Here is a 25,418-nt window from a genome sequence, read left to right on the forward strand (position 1 = left end):
CATAAAATACAACGTTGCACAACTTTTAAAGCAAACGTTCCAATATAATTGAAATAAAACTTGATTGTTAGACAACTGAGAATAAGTTTTGTTTAACCATAAAAAAATAACTCATTTTTAAACAACTTTGGGCCAAAATTGGGCCCTACTTGAGAATATTTGACAAGAATTTTAGCACTCTGTTCGTAGATGAACCCCTTTCAGTGGTAGTCCAAACGAGTGCTGGCCCTATTATATTATGTACCATTGGTATCTCTAGTCCAGCAAATATTTGGGTAGTTGCATACTGGATAACCCCATTATTAAATCAAATGGATTTCCTGCTATGCTTTTACATTGAAAGAATTTCCTCACAGTCTTTAACAATCATTTGACTTAAAGCTGCATTGGTTTTGCATTATGAATACAGAGTCATATAAGTGATAGCCTAATAATTTTTGACAACATTTTTGCCTTTATTAATTTACAAACATCTACTCCATGTATCCTCTCTGTTCATTTGCATTACAGAAATATTTATCAATCTAAAACAACAATTTTAAAAATCCTCCCAAAAACATCACATTAACTTTTAATGTTTGTAAGAACAGAAACAAGCTCTTGTTTTTTTTTTGTTTTTTTTTCCATTGTCTTATTCCAGTCTTATTTATTGTATTTTATTTTTTATTGAAATATAATCAATACAAACTCTCGCAGACACAGCCACACAATGATGCGAGCCGCAGCTCTCCACAAAATAAAATGATTAAAAAAAGAAGGCTCATGGTTTTGTTCCTGCCCACTTTTGAGTTGAACACAAAAAATAATGCTCATTGTTATTGTAATCATGTTTTGTACTGTTTGTACATGTTTTGTTTTGTACTGTCTGTATTTATTAACAATAAAAGTTGTTTTTTTCAGGTGGAGCTGGATTCAAGATTTCAAAATCAGACTTGTGGTCTTTGTGGAGATCTTGGTGACATCAATTCTGCTGATGATTCAGTTCAGTCAGGTAAATACCTAATTCTGCATAAAACAGACATACATAAATCATTCTTAGAACATGTTAAATTCCTTGCTCCACAGAGAACTTCATCGATGCTGAAATTTATGCTGAAAGTTTTCAAGTGAAGGATCCATCAGGAAACTGTGAATCTGTCCCCTCCCAATCCCAAATTTGTACAAATCAAGCAAGTCAAATTTAAACTTAAATTAAAAAATCTCACATATAATACATGACTGTACAATTTTATTGATTAATGATTGCAAATCTGCAGGACCCGCAAATCAGTCTCTGCAAAGATCTGATTGCTGGACCTGCTTTCAGTAGTTGTCCAGACCTGCTGAACACTGACCCCTTCATCAAAGCCTGCATGAAAGACCTCTGCTCCTGTAAAAGCAGCAACACTGAATGTCTGTGTTCGACCATGTCAGAATACTCCCGACAGTGTGCTCATGCAGGTGGTGCACCACAGAGCTGGGAAAACCAACATTTGTGTAGTAAGAATTGTGAATTGTGGCTCATTTTCAAGAATAAACACTATTTATTGATGATGAGTTTTATTAGAAGTTTCACACTTGTTTGTCCTTAGCAGCAAAATCCTGCCCTTATAACATGGTGTATCAGGAATGTGGCAGCCCTTGCACTGACACCTGTAGCAACCAGCAGAGAAGCCAGATGTGTGATGAGCACTGCGTCGATGGATGCTTCTGCCCAGCTGGTATGTCTCTATTTCAACAATAAATGCATCAGCAATATTCAGTAACTGAGTTGACGGTGATACTTTTGAAGCGTTCCAATGTTGGAAATAGGACAAAGTTGTGTTTGCTAAAAATGTTGTGTTTTTAACCCCTTGACATCTACATTTATTTCCAGCTATAAAAAAATATCTCTTAAGATTTTTCTTTCAAGTAGATGCTAAATTAAGGTAATGTTGGAGATTAATTAGATTGAGGAATGATTGCTTCAAATGCATCAGAAGGATGACAACATTTAAGGGGAACCAAATGACGAAAATTGAACAGGCAGAAATTGAATTGGCATTTACAAAACCAATTAAACTTTTAAAGGTCTTAAAAACTACAGTAGACCTTCATCTAAACCCCATAGATTGTTGGTATTCATGTCCCTTCCTCAGTTTACATTTTCTAACATAGAACTGAACACAGTTTTCCTGCAGAATGTTGTTCTTGGAATTTTTTTGTTTAAAAACTATTAAATAAACATTTGCTATTAAGGAAGAAAAATTGCAATCAACATTCCCCAAAGATTTTAAATTAATTGAATGAATTGTAGAAGACCCTGTATGTTTTGGAAATGTGAATGGAATTCCATTTTTATCTTGCTATTAAAGTAGATATGCCTACTTTTTACAAATGTTACACTCTTTTCTCTAGTTTTAATTTTGTGATTGGGAAAATATTGGTTTTACTGGTGTTTCAAGCTGTTAACTCAGCTTGAAACAAAGAATCAGTGCGTGAAGTGTGTGGTATCCCCCTGGTGGCAATAATATGTAACTGCAAGAGAAAGGCCTGCAACCCTTGCGCTATCCCAGGCACTTTAACATTGGGAGTTGGGTCATCTAGACCCACTAGACAGTGCCCTGAACCTTTTTTCTTCAATAATTTGTAAACCTCACTGGTGTCCATGGATTACATGAAATCTTTCCACCTTTATCCACCTTTGTCATGGTAGGGAGGACACGTCAATGTAAGGGTGGGGTCATCTAAGATAGCACAAGGGTTAAAGACCCACTCCAATGAAAATCGTGTTTTTGATATTTTTAATATGTTTTTGTGGCATTTCTCTCACAATGGAGGACATAAATGAAGAAAATTAAGATTAAAGTTGTATTTCTGAGAACTCCGTTCTTCAATTGTTCTGAATCAGGAGCAGAAAAAAATGCAGTTGAAAAAAGCTTGTGGCTGTGATACAGAACTTACAACAACAAGCTACAAACTCTCTGCTCTGCTCTGCTGCTTTGTGATTCATCCGCTTGAAGACAACTATCCATACATCTTTATTTTCCAAATCTGAGCTGGCATTGGGCTCAGTATGGCACCAATACTGTTCGCCAATTTTGTTGCATCGGTTATATTAGGTTGGGGTGTGAGGGGCTGAAAGCTAGCAGGGAGAGTGTAAACAAATGAATGATGGGAAGTAGTGGCAGGCTTACTCCCACCAACGATCCCATCCAAAACTCAGAGGTACATTTTCAATGAACAACTGTCACTCTGTAGAAAACAACACTGTTTTTTTTTTGTTTTTTTTTGGCTAAAAACTGCATAATCATAAGTAAAAAAAACATTTAGGAATGCTTTTACAATAGAGCAAAAGATTATTGGAGTGGGACTTTAATCAAATATTAAACATGAACATTTAAACTTTGAATGTCAGAGCTGTTCATAAAAGAATTATATTAAACATTGTTTTCTTTTCTTTTAATAACATTTTTGTCCCATTTTGCTATTTGTCAACACATATGTAGAATGCTGTCAATATGTAGCCTATGCAGATTTATTGTGTAAATGTGATGTAGTGATACAGTGCTCTGCAGCGAGAAGGCCTTAAAACATCCCTTTAAATTTGCCATATTAAAATTAGAAATAATTTGGGAACATACTAAGACATTTGTGAACACTTTGAAGACAAATTGGTGACTTTTACAGGAATTTGTTTATGCTAATTTTCTAGTGCATGAAAAATATGAAAATCCTTTTATGTTCTTTCCTTTAGGGACCGTCTTAGATGACATCTCACAAACTGGATGTGTACCTCTTGATCAGTGCTCCTGCTCTCATAATGGCGAGTTATTCCAACAAGGAGAGTCTTACCATCAAACATGTAAACAATGGTAAGTTCTTTTATAGGAATTCTTTTGGTTTAGAAATATTTCATAATGCCACGCCCTGTTAAAGAATCATCTAATCTAATGGCCTGTCTGTCTGTCTGTCTGTCTGTCTGCCAGCACCTGTTTTAAGGGAGTCTGGAATTGTGAGGACTTAAACTGCCCTGGTGTCTGCTCCATCCTGGGTGGCTCCCACATCTCAACTTTTGATGATAAAGCTTATACTTTTCATGGAGACTGTTCATATGTTTTTTCCAAGGTCAAATAACTCATCAAAATGATTATGCACAGCTACAACACACCAATTTTATTGATATATCTAAAACCACAACAACAATTTTTTAAAGAAAAATGTTTCATCTCTGTCTTTTTGATCATAGGAAACTAATGGCTATTTTACCATTCTTGGAGATTTGGTTAAATGTAAAAATTCTGACAAATCAACTTGCTTGTCTTCAGTCACCTTAAAGCATCTAAATCACACGGTAACCATTTACAAAGAGTAGTATTATTTCACACAATGACAGTTTTAAATCATCCAAATAGTGTGTTTTTACAAAGCAATCTCTTTTCTTAATATGCAGATTGACGTCAAAGACAACAAAGACGTTTTTTACAACAGCTTTTCCCCTAAACTTCCTCTTTTCATGGGTGCGTAAAGTGTTTAGTTTGCCTCATTTATGAAAACACATATAGTAAGGGTTTTGTGAAATTTATAAACACAATGCTTCTTCTTGCCTCACAGATGACATCGCAATCTTCAAACCATCGTCGTTCTTTATCATAATTCACACCAGCTTTGGGCTTGATATTGAAATTCAGCTTGTGCCTGTTATGCAGATCTACATCAAAGCAGATGTGTCCTTTAAAGAAAAACTCAAGGGTTTGATTTGACATTTTTACAAAAAAGATTGCCTGTTAATCTAAAGTACACATTATTTGTGTTGAAAATTTACAAACATATTTACTTAAATGGGTCATGCTTTTTAGGTCTTTGTGGAGATTTCAATGATGTTGAGGCTGATGACTTTAGAACCTCAAATGGAATAGTTGAGGGAACCGCAGTGACATTTGCCAACACATGGAAGGTCAAAGCAACATGTCCTGATGTGAAAGCTGTTCTAGAAGATCCCTGCGCTCTTAGCATCCTCAAAGGTGAATGTAGATATCATGGTTGCTCATTTTTAGCTTGAATATTAACAGTCCTCATGTAAACATGTATTCTCTTATCCCACAGAAAAATTTGCCAAAAACTGGTGCCTCCTTTTGTCAGACCCCACTGGAATGTTTTCCGCTTGTCATTCTAAGATCAACCCAGAAGACTATGAAAACGTAATGTTTGATTCTCTTATTTTTTCAATTTTTTGTTCTTGTGTTTATGTTTTTTTCTCATTCAGTTGAGTCTCAAACATATTTATCCCGTTTGTTTGTTTTTTGCGGCAGGCCTGTGTTTATGACACATGCGCCTGTGAAAACAGTGAAGACTGCATGTGTGCCGCCATCTCCTCCTACGTCCATGCATGCGCTGCTGAAGGCATTTCGTTTGATGGGTGGAGGAGCAACATGTGCTGTAAGTGTTATCCTGTCCACATATGGCAGGAGTTGTTCTTGATTTTTCTGTATTAACAAACTTTTTTTTTTTCTCAACAGCTAAATATACACAAGACTGCCCTTCCACCTTTGAGTATAAGTACAATATGACAGGCTGTGGTCACACCTGTCGTTCTCTCAGTCAGCCTGACTTGACATGTCCAATGCAGTTCACCTTGGTGGACGGCTGTGGCTGTGCTGAAGGAACCTATCTTGATGAAAGTGGAGTGTGTGTCTCAGCCTCACAGTGCTCCTGCTACATGGGCGACACTCCAGTACAACCTGGCCAGGTTGTCATGGTCAGTGGACAAAGTTGGTAAGTATATTAGAAAATATTTAACTATCTTCAAGCACTATTTTAGTTGTAGGAGAAGATGAAGTTTACCTATAAACTGTTAATCCAACCCATTTTATTATGACTAGTGCTTTTTCTTTGACCATTAGTGACCTTGAGAAACATAGTCCACAATACATTATAAAGATGCAGTAAATGTAATATGCCACAGTTCCACCCCTCATGAAACCTCAATGCAAATGTGTTCAAGTCCCAAAATTATAACAAGTCATAATAAATCATGCTTTTACTGATGAAAGTTCCAAAGAAATGTTACATTTGGATTACTAAGACAGTAGTAAATCTAAAAAATAGAACCTAATCAAAATAAGTACAAAATAACTCATAACTTTGTTGTCATATTGTGTTTCCAGCAGGAGTAAAACACCAGGAATGCAATTTGAAATTTAAATATAATCATAAAGACTGCAATACCTTTATATTTCCTTTTCTTTAACAAACTCTTGTCCCCCTTTTCTGTTTTGTGTGATTAAATCAATTTTCAAAGTAAAACTCTTAACTTTCTGTCATGCCGCTAGATCCTTCTTTTTTTGTCCTATGTGGCTTCTTGTACTTTTCCTTATTTCAGCTCCTTTAAAATAAGATAAAATGTAATACTATATGTAAGCCCACCAAAATGTCAACAACATTTTACCTGGAAATAACAAAATTTAGCTATTTTCAACACACATCCTTGCATGTAAATGAACAATTTCAGTAAATGTTGATTAATGTTGCAGTAGCTTTTTTGTTTAAACGCAGTTTTCAGACTTTACACTTATTTCTTTGTACTTTTTTTTGTTAGCACCTGCCATAGTGGGAAACTGAGCTGCATTGGACAGCACACAATTGAAAGTAAGTGCAAAAGAAATCAGTAAAACAAAAAAATTAACCACGACATTTGCATTCACCTTCTTATCACACTTTTGTCAACAGCTTGTTCTGATCCAATGGTTTTCTTCAACTGCTCAAGTGCAAGTACAGGAGAAAAAGGAGCAGAGTGTCAAAACACCTGCCTGACTCTGGACACGGAATGTGTAAGAATGACTTTCTGATTCACAGCTGGCAGTAAATATATTACATTCTTAGAAAAAATCTTCAATCATTAAATTTCATGTTATGCTTAGATGAGTACACAGTGCACTTCAGGCTGTGTATGCCCTGATGGCTTACTGTCAGACGGTAAAGGAGGTTGTGTAAAGGAGGATGATTGCCCCTGCTCGCACAATGGAGAATTGTACAACCCCGGACAAACAATAACTGTAAACTGCAACACCTGGTGAGTTCTGACATGCTTGGGTAATAATTAAGTTTTGGAAATTCAGCTGATACATCTTGCTGTCTGCTCAACTCCGAATGTTAGCACGTGCAAAAGCAGAAACTGGGAGTGCACAGAGAAAGACTGTACCAGCACCTGTACAATATATGGAGAGGGGCATTACATCACATTTGACCAAAAGAGGTTCACCTTCAATGGGGATTGTCGCTACATTTTTGCTCAGGTATCTTTATGTTTAGCTGTGAGTTGCAAGCCATGATTCTTGTGTGCTGACATCAGTGTGTTTTAGGATTACTGTGGGAATGACATGGACGGTACCTTCAGGGTTTTGACTGAGATGGTCTGCGCTGCGACTGAAAGTGTCTGCTCCACAGCTGTTAAGCTCTTCTTGGGGGTAAAGAATTTCAAAAAACAGTATTCATAATGGCTATCCAATACCAACTTCTCAAAATAAGGAATTTGTAAAAACTACTCTGATGAAAAGTGTGTTTTTGGTGTTTTTAACATGTTCTTATGACATTTTTCTGATAATAGAGGACATATATTAATAGACTTCAAATTGTGCTTCTGAATATTTCTTTAGTCAAATCATTGCAAATTAGAAGCAGATGAAAAAAATGCCACATGAAAGGGATTGTATTTGTTACATAGAAAATGCAATGGGTGGGCAACAAGCCTGCTCTGCTTCATTGTGATACAAAGATCAAAGATTGAAGTGGGTCTTTAATGAGAAATTAATATAAGGGCTATTTAATTTGCAAATTAGCCACAATAGCCGTAGTTAACATACTTTAATTCTTAAATTCCAATTTCAAGGATAAAACGAAACAACTAACGTCTCTGAATGTACTCGCATTTCCAGGAGTATTAGATGACCACATGAAATATTATTGGTTTTATTCAAAACATTTTTCTGAAAATATTTCATTGCAAATGACAATTTTTGCTTCTTATAGAATACAGAAATTATTCTGTCAGATGAAAGTGTCAAAGTTATAAAGCAAAAGGAAGGCTCTGACGTACTTTTTAAAGTGCACACCATGGGCTTGTATCTTGTCATTGAGGCAAAGAATGGTCTTGTTCTAATTTGGGATAAGAAGACAACACTTATGGTCAGACTGAGCTCAACATTTAAGGTGGGTACACCTACATACAGATTTGTCAAACACAAACTAACTTCAGTGTATTAACAAAGAAATCTAACTGTATATAATTTTAGAGAAAAGTGTGTGGTCTCTGTGGAAACTTTGATGGAAATATCAAGAACGATTTTACCACCCAACGAAAAGAAGTTGTCACGGATGCCACAGAGTTTGGAAACAGCTGGCGAGTGTCTACTGAATGTCCAAATGCGAACACAACAGAAAACGCCTGCAGTCTGTACTCGCACAAGAAAGCGTGGGCGCTAAAACACTGTGACATCATCAAAAGTGACGTGTTTGCTCTCTGCCATTCCAAGGTAAGATAATGACAAAAGCCCACATTTTTACTTGACGCTGTATTCTAGAATTCATGACCTACTTGTTGTGACACCTACTTCTTTCTTGTAGGTGGATCCCCAAAGCTATTATGATGCTTGTGTGAGAGACACATGTGCCTGCAATACAGGAGGAGACTGTGAATGTTTCTGCTCAACAGTTGCAGCCTACGCTGCAGCCTGCAATGAGTCTGGAGTCTGTGTAAAATGGAGAACTCCCACCATTTGCCGTATGTGTTTTCTCGATTCTTTCATTTTTCATGATTTACAACTAAAGTGATATTGTACATCCTACATTTTCAGATCGTAATATGTTTAGATCCAAGGCAATTTTATTCAATTTTATTATAAAAACATTACACTGAATAATCTGACTATATTATTTTATCACAAACTCTCTACTTTAAATAAAGTTTGAATCATTAACATTTGCTTTTACTTAAAAAAGTTTTCTAATTTTGGTAGTCTGCTGTTTTGCCACATTTAGGTTAATAATAGTAATAATAATAATAAGCAACTTTCTTTGAATAACACCTTTCAAGATAAAAATACAAAGTGCTTCTCAGTAAAACACGCTAAAACACAATAAAACATGGTTAAACACAGGAAAACACAGAATATAAAAAGAATGATAAAAAGGAATTTCAAAAAGATTTGTTTTTAGTTGCTTTTTAAAAGAAAACACTGAGTTTACAGATCTGAGGCTGAGAGGAAGGGAGTTCCAGAGGGATGAAGCCACTGCTGAAAAGGCTCTGTCATCTTTAGTCTTTAAGCGGGTTCAGTTAACAACCAGCAGACCCTGGTCACATGATTTCAGGGACCTGCTGGGGACGTACGGCTGCAAATATAGACCGGTGCTTGGTTCTTAAGAGCTGTGTATAAAACCAGGATTTAAAATGAACACGGAAACGGATGGGGAGCCAGTGCAGCTGGATTAATGATGGGGTGACGTGTTAAAACTTGGATGAATTAGTTAAAAGCCTCGCAGCAGCAGCGTTCTGCTCCGAGGCTTTTAAGATGCGTTCTGAGATGCATTCTGAAATTATGTTTTTTACACAAGCTTGAAATTTAGCTGCTACTCCTTTTTTTACTTTTGTCACACGACGATTGATCACCAGTGCAAACATTTTATTTTCATCTCAAAGCTTCTTTTTTTTTCCAATCAAAAATTACGTGTATTAAGACTTTTCTCTAATCAAATCAAACTTTATTTATATAGCACTTTTCCCATAAAAAACATACCACAAAGTGTTTTATATTAAAAAACAAAACAAAAATAATGTAAAAACAAGCACAAAAAAAATAAATAGAGCCCCCTCCCCAGACTGACATTCAACCCCCCACCCCTTTCACACCTCCTACCCCCCTAACTGATGGGGATAGTCAACAGGAAATAGGGTGAGCCCGATAAAGGGCTAATATTTGGAAACTTCCCTCTCTGTGAATAGCTGCATCAAAGACGGGGACCAGCCTCACCAAAGCTAAGTGGCGATGCAGGTTCCCATCTAGAGCTGCAGCGGCTGAACAGCAGCCAATCCAGGGGGAGAGGATCCAACAGAGGAAGCACCGGAAAAACCTTCAAATAAAAATGAGCATTAAAACGTAAACCTACTAATAAACGTGATAAATAATAAAACATTAAAATAAGGAATAATAAAATAATGTTTAATAATCTAGTGTAAATTCATAAAACAAGATAAAATTGATAAATAAATACAAAATAAAATAAACAAATAAAATTATAAAAGTAGTAAAAATTACCTAAAAGCCAGGTTAAAAAGGTGCATCTTGAGCCTTTTCTTAAAAACAACTATGCTTTCTGCGGCTCTCAGGTCCTCTGGCAGACTGTTCCATAAACAATGGCCATAATGCTGAAAGATACCTCTCCATAAGTTTTGTTTTATACCCCTTGAATGGTTAGAAGACCAGTGCCAGAGGATCTTAAGGTCCGCGAGGGTTCACATTTGTCTAAAAGATCTGATACATAAGAAGATGCAAGACCGTTAAGACATTTAAAAACTGTTAAAAGTATCTTAAAATCAATCCGGAAGCATATGGAGACCCAATAAAGGAATTTTAAAATTGGGGTGATATGAACCCACCTCCTGGTCTTGGTGCGAACCTGTACAGCAGAGTTCTGGAAAAGATGAACATTTTTAATGTTAGTTTTTGGAAGATCAGCAAGCAGGGCGTTACAATAATTAATTTTACTGATGATAAAAGCACACATTAGAATCTCCATTTTTCTAAATACATTAATTGACTAAAGGTGGTTAGGCTAAATTTCCAATCACTAAGAAAGAGAATGCTCAACTATGTTGATGTTTCCTGTTTCATTAGCTGTGTTCTGCGATTTCTACAACCCTGATGGAGAGTGTGAGTGGCATTATGCACCATGTGGAAGACCATGTATGAAGACCTGCAGAAATCCCTCAGGAACATGTTACAGTGAACTTCCACCATTAGAAGGTAAAATGCCTAGTAGATGAATGATGCATGAAATTTGAATATTGTAAAATATTTAACATTTGAAGTTGTGTGCCGCTATTGATAAAAGTAAAGGCCTTTAGGACAAGTTTATATATACTATAAATTTTCCTTTTGATAAGTATTTTACAAACAATTTCACAAGACTTTGTTTTTAACTTTATATTAATGTAGTGTTGATATTTATAAGTATGTTTGACTTTTTAAGGTTGTTATCCAAGTTGCCCCTCTGAAAGATCATATTTGGAAGAAGTTTCAATGAAGTGTGTGTCCAAAGAAGAATGTGGCTGCTATGATGATAAAGGGAAGCATTATAAAGATGGAGAGCTCATGCCTGCAAATGAAAATTGCTACAGTTGGTAAGACAAAAATACTTCTACACTTAGTGTAACAGTTCTTGGATTATGAATGAGACACAAAAGCAAAACATTTTGATGCTTTCATCAGAAATTAAAGATAAACTTAAATTTGCATGATTTTTCTTTTTTTAGTTATTGTTCTGTAACACAAACAGACTGTACCTATGATGTACACGGTAAGTAACATGATCAACATCTTTATTATGAACTTAATTTAATTATTGTCAAATTGCTAATATAATATATGACACATTTGAAAAACTATTTAGTTAAGAACTAAAAACTATTTTTGACTTATTCTTACAGCTTGCAAGTGTTTCTATAATAATATATATTTCAAGTATGGAGATGAAATTTATAATACACATGATGGAAATGGAACCTGCATCACTGCTGTTTGTGGAAAGAATGGAAATATTATTAGAGATTATACACCTTGTCAAACTTTACCAACACCATCAACAACAGTCTTTGTCTTTACCAGGAGCGGTAAGAACTATAGGGCGAAATGATTTTGTCATTATTTTTTTGAAAACCTATATTTTCATCATTATCTATTAAATTTTTATTTTGTTTTTTCTTTCACAGAAACAACAACAGAATTACCAAGTACAAAAAATAGTCATAAAACCTCTAGTATCACAACTGAAGCTGTCTCAACTATTTTAACTGTCACAGTACCAGGGTTTTCACAAATAACTAGAACAACAAAACAGCTATCATCCTCAATGCCACCATTCTCCACAGTCAAAGAAAAAACAACTGTAACAAAGCAAAAAGAACTAAATAGCATACAAACAACACAAAAAACCACATCAAAACCTATAACACCTTCAAGAGTCACTGAATCCACACCAGTCACAGTAAATCCCTTAAAAACAACAACAGCGAAAACCATGGTAGGCTCGTCTGCAGGAACTGTTAGCACAATTGCAACTATGCTGACAGAAAAACCTTTATTAACCACAGAATACCCAACAAAACCCATGACTGTTGGTGACTGCTTTGTTTGCAAGTGGTCAAGTTGGATAAATAATCAATACCCTGGCACTGCATCAACAGGTGGAGATCGTGAAATATTTGATAACATTAATGATCCAGCTATAGGTGCTTGTAAACAACCCATTGACATAGAATGTCGTGCTGAGCAATACAGAGATATACCTTTGAAAGACCTTGGTCAAAAGGTAACCTGTGACCTTAAACATGGACTAATTTGTAATAAGGAAGACCAGGGTGGGCCTAGATTTTGCCTTGATTATGAAATACGGGTAAAGTGTTGCCATTATATTTGCACAACAAACACAAAACAGACCTCATTAACACCACCCACAACATCAACAACATTGAGTCACTCAACCTCAACTAATGCAATCACAGGGAAAACAACTGAAGAACAAAAAACAGTACCCCACACAATATATATCTCTGAAACAACAGCAACATCCTCAACACCAAAAATGAGCACAAGTACAGTTGTTTTTGAAACAACAACCACAGGGCCCCCAAGCAAAATGACCACAACATCTGAAGAGAACACTGCAACAGCTAGTACACCATCTGTCATTACAGAAACTTCAGGGAAAACCACAACAAATCCCATATTTCCTGTTGAATCCAAAACACCAATAATTAGTACAACTACAGGTGTTTTTGAAACAACCACAGTGCCCCCAAGCGAAATAACCACACCTTTCGAAGTAAATACTGCAACAACTAGTACACCAACTGTCATTACAGTAACTACAGAGAAAACCACAACAAATCCCATATTTACTGTTAAATCCACAACAGAACAGCCCTCTGAAACTGCAGCAACATACACAATACCAATAATTAGTACAAATACAGTTGTTTTTGAAACAACAACCACAGGACCGCCAAGCAAAACGACCACAACATCTCAAGAAATCACTGCAAAACCTAGTACACCACCTCTCATTACAATAACTACAGAGAAAACCACAACAAATCCCATATTTACTGTTAAATCCACAACAGAACAGCCCTCTGAAACTGCAGCAACATACACAATACCAATAATTAGTACAAATACAGTTGTTTTTGAAACAACAACCACAGGACCGCCAAGCAAAACGACCACAACATCTCAAGAAATCACTGCAAAACCTAGTACACCACCTCTCATTACAATAACTACAGAGAAAACCACAACAAATCCCATGTTTACTGTTAAATCCACAATAGAACAGCCCTCTGAAACAATAGTAACATTCACAACACCAATAATTAGTACAAATAAAGTTGTTTTTGAAACAACAACCACAGGACCGCCAAGCAAAACGACCACAACATCTCAAGAAATCACTGCAAGACCTGGTACACCACCTCTCATTACAATAACTACAGAGAAAACCACAACAAATCCCATGTTTACTGTTAAATCCACAACAGAACAGCCCTCTGAAACAATAGTAACATTCACAACACCAATAATTAGTACAAATACAGTTGTTTTTGAAACAACTACCTCAGAACTCCCAACAACACCTATTACAACTATTGGTGACTGCTTTGTTTGCAAGTGGTCAAGTTGGATAAATAATCAATACCCTGGCACTGCATCAACAGGTGGAGATCGTGAAATATTTGATAACATTACTGATCCAGCTATAGGTGCTTGTAAACAACCCATTGACATAGAATGTCGTGCTGAGCAATACAGAGATATACCTTTGAAAGACCTTGGTCAAAAGGTAACCTGTGACCTTAAACATGGACTAATTTGTAATAAGGAAGACCAGGGTGGGCCTAGATTTTGCCTTGATTATGAAATACGGGTAAAGTGTTGCCATTATATTTGCACAACAAACACAAAACAGACCTCATTAACACCACCCACAACATCAACAACATTGAGTCACTCAACCTCAACTAATGCAATCACAGGGAAAACAACTGAAGAACAAAAAACAGTACCCCACACAATATATATCTCTGAAACAACAGCAACATCCTCAACACCAAAAATGAGCACAAGTACAGTTGTTTTTGAAACAACAACCACAGGGCCCCCAAGCAAAATGACCACAACATCTGAAGAGAACACTGCAACAGCTAGTACACCATCTGTCATTACAGAAACTTCAGGGAAAACCACAACAAATCCCATATTTCCTGTTGAATCCAAAACACCAATAATTAGTACAACTACAGGTGTTTTTGAAACAACCACAGTGCCCCCAAGCGAAATAACCACACCTTTCGAAGTAAATACTGCAACAACTAGTACACCAACTGTCATTACAGTAACTACAGAGAAAACCACAACAAATCCCATATTTACTGTTAAATCCACAACAGAACAGCCCTCTGAAACTGCAGCAACATACACAATACCAATAATTAGTACAAATACAGTTGTTTTTGAAACAACAACCACAGGACCGCCAAGCAAAACGACCACAACATCTCAAGAAATCACTGCAAAACCTAGTACACCACCTCTCATTACAATAACTACAGAGAAAACCACAACAAATCCCATGTTTACTGTTAAATCCACAATAGAACAGCCCTCTGAAACAATAGTAACATTCACAACACCAATAATTAGTACAAATACAGTTGTTTTTGAAACAACAACCACAGGACCGCCAAGCAAAACGACCACAACATCTCAAGAAATCACTGCAAGACCTGGTACACCACCTCTCATTACAATAACTACAGAGAAAACCACAACAAATCCCATGTTTACTGTTAAATCCACAACAGAACAGCCCTCTGAAACAATAGTAACATTCACAACACCAATAATTAGTACAAATACAGTTGTTTTTGAAACAACTACCTCAGAACTCCCAACAACACCTATTACAACTATTGGTGACTGCTTTGTTTGCAAGTGGTCAAGTTGGATAAATAATCAATACCCTGGCACTGCGTCAACAGGTGGAGATCGTGAAATATTTGATAACATTACTGATCCAGCTATAGGTGCTTGTAAACAACCCATTGACATAGAATGTCGTGCTGAGCAATACAGAGATATACCTTTGAAAGACCTTGGTCAAAAGGTAACCTGTGACCTTAAACATGGACTAATTTGTAATAAGGAAGACCAGGGTGGGCCTAGATTTTGCCTTGATTATGAAATACGGGTAAAGTGTTGCCATTATATTTGCACAACAAACACAAAACAGACCTCATTAACACCACCCACAACATCAACAACATTGAGTCACTCAACCTCAACTAATGCAATCACAGGGAAAACAACTGAAGAACAAAAAACAGTACCCCACACAATATATATCTCTGAAACAACAGCAACATCCTCAACACCAAAAATGAGCACAAGTACAGTTGTTTTTGAAACAACAACCACAGGGCCCCCAAGCAAAATGACCACAACATCTGAAGAGAACACTGCAACAGCTAGTACACCATCTGTCATTACAGAAACTTCAGGGAAAACCACAACAAATCCCATATTTCCTGTTGAATCCAAAACACCAATAATTAGTACAAATACAGTTGTTTTTGAAACAACAACCACAGGACCGCCAAGCAAAACGACCACAACATCTCAAGAAATCACTGCAAAACCTAGTACACCACCTCTCATTACAATAACTACAGAGAAAACCACAACAAATCCCATATTTACTGTTAAATCCACAACAGAACAGCCCTCTGAAACTGCAGCAACATACACAATACCAATAATTAGTACAAATACAGTTGTTTTTGAAACAACAACCACAGGACCGCCAAGCAAAACGACCACAACATCTCAAGAAATCACTGCAAAACCTAGTACACCACCTCTCATTACAATAACTACAGAGAAAACCACAACAAATCCCATGTTTACTGTTAAATCCACAATAGAACAGCCCTCTGAAACAATAGTAACATTCACAACACCAATAATTAGTACAAATACAGTTGTTTTTGAAACAACAACCACAGGACCGCCAAGCAAAACGACCACAACATCTCAAGAAATCACTGCAAGACCTGGTACACCACCTCTCATTACAATAACTACAGAGAAAACCACAACAAATCCCATGTTTACTGTTAAATCCACAACAGAACAGCCCTCTGAAACAATAGTAACATTCACAACACCAATAATTAGTACAAATACAGTTGTTTTTGAAACAACTACCTCAGAACTCCCAACAACACCTATTACAACTATTGGTGACTGCTTTGTTTGCAAGTGGTCAAGTTGGATAAATAATCAATACCCTGGCACTGCATCAACAGGTGGAGATCGTGAAATATTTGATAACATTACTGATCCAGCTATAGGTGCTTGTAAACAACCCATTGACATAGAATGTCGTGCTGAGCAATACAGAGATATACCTTTGAAAGACCTTGGTCAAAAGGTAACCTGTGACCTTAAACATGGACTAATTTGTAATAAGGAAGACCAGGGTGGGCCTAGATTTTGCCTTGATTATGAAATACGGGTAAAGTGTTGCCATTATATTTGCACAACAAACACAAAACAGACCTCATTAACACCACCCACAACATCAACAACATTGAGTCACTCAACCTCAACTAATGCAATCACAGGGAAAACAACTGAAGAACAAAAAACAGTACCCCACACAATATATATCTCTGAAACAACAGCAACATCCTCAACACCAAAAATGAGCACAAGTACAGTTGTTTTTGAAACAACAACCACAGGGCCCCCAAGCAAAATGACCACAACATCTGAAGAGAACACTGCAACAGCTAGTACACCATCTGTCATTACAGAAACTTCAGGGAAAACCACAACAAATCCCATATTTCCTGTTGAATCCAAAACACCAATAATTAGTACAACTACAGGTGTTTTTGAAACAACCACAGTGCCCCCAAGCGAAATAACCACACCTTTCGAAGTAAATACTGCAACAACTAGTACACCAACTGTCATTACAGTAACTACAGAGAAAACCACAACAAATCCCATATTTACTGTTAAATCCACAACAGAACAGCCCTCTGAAACTGCAGCAACATACACAATACCAATAATTAGTACAAATACAGTTGTTTTTGAAACAACAACCACAGGACCGCCAAGCAAAACGACCACAACATCTCAAGAAATCACTGCAAAACCTAGTACACCACCTCTCATTACAATAACTACAGAGAAAACCACAACAAATCCCATGTTTACTGTTAAATCCACAATAGAACAGCCCTCTGAAACAATAGTAACATTCACAACACCAATAATTAGTACAAATACAGTTGTTTTTGAAACAACAACCACAGGACCGCCAAGCAAAACGACCACAACATCTCAAGAAATCACTGCAAGACCTAGTACACCACCTCTCATTACAATAACTACAGAGAAAACCACAACAAATCCCATATTTACTGTTAAATCCACAACAGAACAGCCCTCTGAAACAATAGCAACATACACAATACCAATAATTAGTACAAATACAGTTGTTTTTGAAACAACAACCACAGGACCGCCAAGCAAAACGACCACAACATCTCAAGAAATCACTGCAAAACCTAGTACACCACCTCTCATTACAATAACTACAGAGAAAACCACAACAAATCCCATGTTTACTGTTAAATCCACAACAGAACAGCCCTCTGAAACAATAGCAACATTCACAACACCAATAATTAGTACAAATACAGTTGTTTTTGAAACAACAACCACAGGACCGCCAAGCAAAACGACCACAACATCTCAAGAAATCACTGCAAGACCTGGTACACCACCTCTCATTACAATAACTACAGAGAAAACCACAACAAATCCCATGTTTACTGTTAAATCCACAACAGAGCAGCCCTCTGAAACTGCAGCAACATCCACTGCACCAAAAGTTAGTGCAAATACAGTTGTTTTTGAAACAACAACCACAGGACCGCCAAGCAAAACGACCACAACATTTGAAGAAAACACTTCAACAACCAGAAGACCATCTGTCATCACAGTAACTACAGAGAAAACAACAATTCCCATATTTACTGTTAAAACCACGACAGAACAGGCTTCTGTAGCAACATCTACAGCACCAATAATTAGCACCAGTACAGTTGTACCTTCAGCATCTTCAACTCTTGGCAGAACCACGCCGTGTTCTTGCAAGTACTTGAACCAGACCTACTATCCAGGTAAGCAGTTTGACTCCTTTGAAGCTATTTTTGCTTATTATAACAAGACTTCTATTTATTTAGCTTTATTTGTTACTCCACATACTGACATTTGGACTAAATACTATATTTTCTGGAGTATATGTTGCTATGGAGTATAAGCTGCAGAAGCCAATAAATGCATGATAAAGAATAAAAACCATATATAAGTTGCCTTGAAGTATAAGTCGCATTTTTAAGAGAAAAGTCCAACATTTATGAGCGAATTTACCAAGCTTGGTGTAATGCCAGACCAGGTTCATGAGTCAAACTGGCGTCCGCTCTGTCTTTTGACATTTAATTCAATGTTTGTCCAAAAATATGTTCATAACCTATTAGACACTCCCATTGCGTGTGGAGATTTTACTGTCTGAAGTTTTTTGCCTTATCACTATATGGAGGCTTGTACTGTCTATCTCATTTATATAATGCACGGAAGATTTGGAGGATGTTGACAGATAAAGTTTATTTACACTGACCAAAAATATAAACGCAACACTTTTGTTATTGCTCCCATTTTTTATGGTATGAACTCAAAGATGTGAAACATTTTTCGCATACATAAAATAACCAGTTCTCTGAAATATTGTTCACAAATCTGTATAAATCTGTGATAGTGAGCACTTCTCCTTTGCCAAGACAATCCATCCCACCTCGCAGGTGTGCCATATCAAGATGCTGATTAGACAGCATGATTATTGCACAGGTGTGCCTTAGACTGGCCACAAGAAAAGGCCACTCTGAAATCTTCAGTTTTGTTTTATTGAGGGGGTCAGGGGACTCAGACAACCAGTCAGTATCTGGTGTGACCACCATTTGCCTCATGAAGTGCAACACATCTCCTTCGCATAGAGTTGATTACGTTGTCTATTGTGGCCTGTGGAATGTTGGTCCACTCTTCTTCAATGGCTGTGCGAAGTTGCTGGATATTGGCAGGAACTGGAAGACGCTGTCGTATACGCCGATCCGGAGCATCCCAAACATGCTCAATGGGTGACATGTCCAGTGAGTATGCTGGCCATGCAAGAACTGGGATGTTTTCAGCTTCCAAGAATTGTGTACAGATCCTTGCAACATGGGGCCGTGCATTATCATGCTGCAACATGAGGTGATGTTGTTGGATGTACGGCACAAGAATGGGCCCCAGGATCTCGTCACAGTATCTCTGTACATTTAAAATGCCATCAATGAAATGCACCTGTGTTCGTCTCCCTCTCCAACCTGCCAGACGCCATCGCATGTGAGCATTTGCCCAATCAAGTCGGTTACGACGACGAACTGGAGTGAGGTCGAGACCTCGATGAAGGCGACGAGCATGCAGATGAGCTTCCCTGAGAAGGTTTCTGACAGTTTGTGCAGAAATTCTGTGGTTATGCAAACCGATTGTTTCAGCAGCTGTCTGAGTGGCTGGTCTCAGACGATCTTGGAGGTGGACATGCTGGATGTGGAGGTCTTGGATGTGGTGGTTACACGTGGTCTCCGGTTGTGAGGCCGGTTGGATGTGCTGCGAAATTCTCGGAAACGCCTTTGGAGATGGCTTATGGTGGAGAAATGGACATTCAATTCCCTAGCAACAGCTCTGGTGGACATTTCTGCTATCAGCATGCCAATTGCACGCTCCCTCAAAACTTGGGACATCTGTGGCATTGTGCTGTGTGATACAACTTAAGATTTCAGAGTGGCCTTTTCTTGTGGCCAGTCTAAAGCACACATGTGCAATAATCATGCTGTCTAATCAGCATCTTGATATGGCACACCTGCGAGGTGGGATGGATTGTCTTGGCAAAGGAGAAGTGCTCACTATCACAGATTTAGACACATTTGTTAACAATAGTTCAGAGAACTGGTTATTTTGTGTATGTGGAAAATGTTTCACATCTTTGAGTTCATACCATAAAAAATGGGAGCAATAACAAAAGTGTTGCGTTTATATTTTTGGTCAGTGTATTTTGAAGAGCTCTACAAAAGCTTCTGTAATCACATCTCCTTGTCTGGGTTATTAATATCATTCAGTCTTTTTTTGTTACTGTGATCGTTACCTTCTACTGCATACTGCAGGAGCTGCATTTGAATGACGGTGTATATAGATGTTCTTCTATCTGTATGTGACCCAGTTTGATGAATGGTGTCCCGCGTCCAAGGAGAGAAAAAAAATAATAATCTCTCAATGCAACAAGAAAAACATCCTAACATTCAGGAGCAAAAAGGATCAGATTCCCCGCCATGTTTGTTTTTGGATGCCGCTTCTTCTTCTGCATTTTTCTTCTTCTTTTTCTAATAGCTTCCAGCAGCCTGTACATTGGTGTGTGTGTAATGCTGCTCCCCACAGGTGTTCAGTAGAATTCAGTCAAATCTTTTTATATAGACCAGTCCGAAATAATGACTGCTCGTCTAACTAATTCTTCTGTATTGCTGTTAGCAGCAAATACCAATACATGTGCCTACAATCCCCTCTAGTGGGTGTCAGTGGGAAACAATCGCTTGAGTGCAACCGGTTGTTACTGGGAAAATACCGAATATATGAGCCTATTCATGTTTTTAAAATTCACAAATAAGTCGATTCCTGATTATAGGTGACACCCCTGGCCACTCTAAGAAATAAACGTGACTTGTACTCCGGAAAATAAGATATTGTCATTGAGATAGTTATTAGATAATTCCGTATTTTCTTAAGAGCTGGATTTTATGGGCTTGTTTTTGGTTTTGCTTTTCCCTTTTAGGTGATATTTAAGCATTTTTTGATTTTACTCTTTTTTTATTTTGTCTTTCTAACACACAGATAGCCACATATACAACAAGACTGATAAAGGAGGCTGGTGCTTTATTGCACATTGCAGTTTGACATGTAAAATTGAATATATTTTCCAACCATGTAATGTTACAACCCCACCACGTCCCCCGACTTCACCAAGTTTTCCAATCAGCACCGCAAGCTCTTCCACACCAGTTCATGGTCGCACAACGACATCCAGAGTATCACTAGACTGCTTGTTCCTCAAACCACCCAGGAAGGTATACTTCAATTCTAAACTGTTTTCAAAAATGAGGATATAATATGTGGGTCTGTTTGAAAAAACTGTTTCATGTGTTCACTTGGGAAACTCAATTTCTAATTCTCTTACACCATCAAAAAAATTGCCTATTGTGCTTTTTTACTTTTCAAAGAATGGGGAATCCTGGAAGTCAGACAAATGCACCACAGAAAAATGCGAGAATGGCAAAGTCATCCTAAACCATGTACCATGTAAACAAGTAACTATTCCTGTTTGTGAAAATAACCAGCCACCGGTGAGGGTTTACGATGAAGGAGGTTGTTGTTTCCACTATGAATGCAGATGTAAGTTCCAAAAAATGATCTCAAGATTTTACATGGAATAGAACCTATATAAGTTTTTCTTTTTTAAATGTGCTTGCAACTTAATACAATATCATTTATTACTTATAGGTGTATGTTCTGGCTGGGGAGATCCTCATTATCAGACTTTTGATGGCGAATATTACAGCTTCCAGAAAAACTGCACCTATGTCTTAATCAAAGAGATAATACCACGACATAATTTTAAGATTCATATCGACAACGAAAACTGCAATCCCTCTGGAACTGTGACCTGTGCTAAAGCTTTGAACATTTTTTATAAAAATGATAATATAACTCTTACACAAAAGAGAGGACTAAAAACTGTAAACATGGTAAGTCTGACCACAGATAACTGAAGATTTTTTTTGTTGCTTTTTAATGTATTATTAATGTTTTGATGTTTCTTTGCAACAATCTTTAGGTTTTCATCAATGGTAAACAAGTGACTCCAGCCTACTCAACCAAAGATCTCATCATCACAAGCACTGCAATTGAACTTCTTTTGAAGATCCCTGAAATTGAAGCCGTTGTGACATTCAAAGGACTTTTATTCAGTGTCGAACTGCCATTTTCTCTTTTCTATGGAAACACAGAGGGACAATGTGGTAAATTATAACTTCTATTCCACACTTCCTGCTTGTAGATCAACTGACTGGTTTCCTGCTCAATACAGCATTGAAAGTTTCCCAAAAGACAGCTCCATGATGCAGCACGTAAAAATATTTGCAAATGTTTAACTTTTAACAACATTTTAAACTAGTAGAATTCAATTCATTCTGATTATTTTTGTAAATAAGTAAACTTTTCATAAAAAATGCCATCTGCAAGGTGGTCTCCATTTCTCTTTGTTAAAAAAATACTGTAGATTTAAGTCCATCAAACATTAAATCATGAATCAAACTATAACACTTCTTGACCCAACATCAGCTGCTGTTGCTGCTTGTTTCTGGCTGATTAAAGTCTGTTCACTGATGTTAGGAGTAATTACTTTGGTTTGGTTCAACATTTAATTCAAAGCCCACATTATGCATCACTATAAATTCCAGTTGCCTTGAACAATAGAATCCTGTGCCAACTTCCTATGTATACAAAAACAACAGTTTTCTATCAATGTTGGTGTTGCATAATAACATTTTTTAAAAATCTCAATGTGATTGTTTTTTCTGCTGACAAAACATTTTTGTCTCTTTTGTTTCATGAGGTACCTGCGATAATAACAGGAAAAATGACTGCAGATTACCTGATGGAAGTATTCACCCACTCTGCTCTGAGATGGCATTTGAGTGGCGTGTACCTGACAGCAGCAAGCCATATTGCAATGTGAAACCTCCTGTAGTTAATCCCCCTCCTGGACCAACTCCATCATCTTGCAAACCTGAAATCTGTGACATTTTAATGAGCAAGTAAGAATTTGACAAAAAATACAGTGAAATTATGAATTCAACAGAACATCTAAAGTGAAATGTTGTCTTCTAATTCATCTATAAAGGGTGTTTGAGGAATGCCACAAAAAAATTCCACCAAAAGCATTTTATGAGGCCTGTAAATTTGATGTTTGCCACATGTCAAATATCTCTGCGGGCTGTTCCAGCCTGGAGGCATATGCCCTGATGTGTGCTGAGATATCTGTTTGTGTGTCATGGAGGAAAGCTACAAATGGCAAATGTGGTAAGGGTTCTCTTTTGGAAACAAAGTTCTTTTATGCTGTATGCATTTATACAAAATTTTAAATAGAATTTCTTTTTGTGCAGAATACAAGTGTCCACAAAATAAAGTCTACAAGCCTTGTGGGCCAACTGTTGTACCCACCTGCAATGCAAGGTATTCAAACTCCTCAAATCCCATAGAAAAAAAGTAACATCAGCTTGTCAATTAGTGAGAACAGCGAGGAGCTTGAGTTTACTTAAATGCTTTTATTTCTGTGATAAGCTCCATTCACTGGGGTCTGCTCATATCTGATGTAGCGCTGTACCAAAAATTCGAGTTTATCAATGAAGTTGGATTTTTATTGAAGAAACAAGAGCAAATATTTTTCTATCTGTTAATGTTTATCTTGTTCAGATACAATGAAAAGTCCCTGCAGCAGTGCCAGGGGGAGGGGGATGACCAGAACACAGGTTGCACTCAATTCATGGAGGGATGTTTCTGCCCAGATGGAATGACTCTATTCAGTCCAACATCCGACATCTGTGTCTCTTCCTGTAAGAAATTCCTGCCATTCCCTTAAAAACCCATGAGATGTGCATTGTTAGAGTTTATTTTACAGGGAAATGTGTATGTTGTTGTAGGTTGCACTGGTCCTGATGGCCAGCCTAAGCAGGTGAGTTTCAGAGAATTCTAAAGTTTCAGTGAACCTTTTGTTAATTGTGCCAACGCTCACTGGCTTCTATGACTCCAACAGCTTGGTGAGAAGTGGCAGGTCGGTTGCAAGCAGTGTGTTTGTGACAGCAACACTCAAAGTGTTGAGTGTAGGCCTCTGGCGTGCCCGAATCAAGAACCGATAAAGTGCACAGAGGATGGTGAGGTGTTGGTAAATCGAACAGTTGACTGCTGTGAAAGACTGACATGCGGTGAGTGACTTTAGACTTTACGGCAACATATTTAACATGGAGCAAATATCAATACAACACTTGTTTTATCTTGGTTATATATTGTTGAGAAAACTAATACCAATTGGTTTACATAAAAAACTTTTTTTTTAAATGGTTGATTTAGCATTAATTTATTTAAACAATGCCCCCTAAATGATTTTAAATGTTAAGCCATAGGTCCAAAAAATAGTAAAAGTAAACTAACCACATACAAACTTTATGATATGAATCTGGTCTTTTTATGTGATCATTTACTTCAGGTAGTTTAGCCGAATGCAAATTCTTTCCCTACCCCTAAGGCTTCTACATACCCCTTTATTTAGCTCTCCAAGTGGAGAGTTATGGAAAAATAGTGTCTTCAAATTCAAGCGACACTACCACTTGATGACATCATGAATAGTCACCGGTGAGCTATGTGAGTACATAGCTGCCAGAGCTCTGAAAATACGTAGCAACGTTGATTTTTTATAACCGATGTCATATAAAAAATCATGCTAAAACAAAAAGTCATTTATTACATTAAATGTGCTTCAGAGCACCCCCACGTGCAGAAATGCTTTTCTCTTCCATGGCACAGCGCGATGCAGATCCTCCTCCCGCCTGAGGGATACTCAGCCCTAAGTCACCACAGATACCCATTAAAAAAACAAGTTTGAACACCACTACAGCTGCAAATGCCCTTACAATTGGAGGGGTAGGCAGAAGCCGTCGGGGTATGGGAAGAATTTGGATTCAACCTGAAATTCAGTCGATATTTGTTAGCCATTTTTTTCTTCAACGTTACTCAAACCGTGCAGCTTAGGAACATAAATGCCTGCATATTTGTAGTTACGGTATTTAGATTTTATCAGTGTCAAATGGGAATCCGTTTCAATGATGAGGCTTTAGTGATGACTCAAATGGAAATATCTTTGAATGATGTTTCAAAATTAAATCAAATATTAGGAGTGTATTTTCCATCATC

The 25,418-nt window shown here is 37.2% G+C and overlaps 1 protein-coding gene across 2 annotated transcripts in view; it reads left to right on the top strand.

Annotated features, from left to right (window-relative positions):
* Positions 1–25,418, top strand: part of LOC101166869 (uncharacterized) — a 30,764-nt gene that overhangs the window by 967 nt on the left and 4,379 nt on the right. Inside the window, exons 5-40 of one of the 2 annotated variants that reach the window (XM_023955726.2) lie at positions 901–991; positions 1,066–1,169; positions 1,257–1,479; positions 1,572–1,700; positions 3,716–3,833; positions 3,948–4,086; positions 4,208–4,312; positions 4,412–4,478; positions 4,573–4,710; positions 4,818–4,982; positions 5,065–5,159; positions 5,271–5,397; positions 5,478–5,733; positions 6,557–6,606; positions 6,688–6,788; positions 6,879–7,030; positions 7,115–7,253; positions 7,320–7,424; positions 7,987–8,166; positions 8,250–8,489; positions 8,581–8,737; positions 10,848–10,976; positions 11,203–11,353; positions 11,486–11,529; positions 11,660–11,842; positions 11,942–18,487; positions 21,285–21,517; positions 21,671–21,842; positions 21,951–22,195; positions 22,285–22,468; positions 23,065–23,266; positions 23,353–23,531; positions 23,615–23,684; positions 23,925–24,064; positions 24,152–24,183; positions 24,265–24,433. In XM_023955726.2, the coding sequence (XP_023811494.2) occupies positions 901–991; positions 1,066–1,169; positions 1,257–1,479; positions 1,572–1,700; positions 3,716–3,833; positions 3,948–4,086; positions 4,208–4,312; positions 4,412–4,478; positions 4,573–4,710; positions 4,818–4,982; positions 5,065–5,159; positions 5,271–5,397; positions 5,478–5,733; positions 6,557–6,606; positions 6,688–6,788; positions 6,879–7,030; positions 7,115–7,253; positions 7,320–7,424; positions 7,987–8,166; positions 8,250–8,489; positions 8,581–8,737; positions 10,848–10,976; positions 11,203–11,353; positions 11,486–11,529; positions 11,660–11,842; positions 11,942–18,487; positions 21,285–21,517; positions 21,671–21,842; positions 21,951–22,195; positions 22,285–22,468; positions 23,065–23,266; positions 23,353–23,531; positions 23,615–23,684; positions 23,925–24,064; positions 24,152–24,183; positions 24,265–24,433 (11,560 nt within the window). The remainder of the gene's footprint in view (positions 1–900; positions 992–1,065; positions 1,170–1,256; positions 1,480–1,571; positions 1,701–3,715; positions 3,834–3,947; positions 4,087–4,207; positions 4,313–4,411; positions 4,479–4,572; positions 4,711–4,817; positions 4,983–5,064; positions 5,160–5,270; positions 5,398–5,477; positions 5,734–6,556; positions 6,607–6,687; positions 6,789–6,878; positions 7,031–7,114; positions 7,254–7,319; positions 7,425–7,986; positions 8,167–8,249; positions 8,490–8,580; positions 8,738–10,847; positions 10,977–11,202; positions 11,354–11,485; positions 11,530–11,659; positions 11,843–11,941; positions 18,488–21,284; positions 21,518–21,670; positions 21,843–21,950; positions 22,196–22,284; positions 22,469–23,064; positions 23,267–23,352; positions 23,532–23,614; positions 23,685–23,924; positions 24,065–24,151; positions 24,184–24,264; positions 24,434–25,418) is intronic. The other variant, XM_078948654.1, reaches the window with a different exon arrangement.

Source organism: Oryzias latipes, chromosome 6 (assembly GCF_053564925.1).
Source record: "Oryzias latipes strain Hd-rR chromosome 6, Olatipes_Hd-rR_3.1".
In the NCBI taxonomy this organism is placed as follows: domain Eukaryota; kingdom Metazoa; phylum Chordata; class Actinopteri; order Beloniformes; family Adrianichthyidae; genus Oryzias; species Oryzias latipes.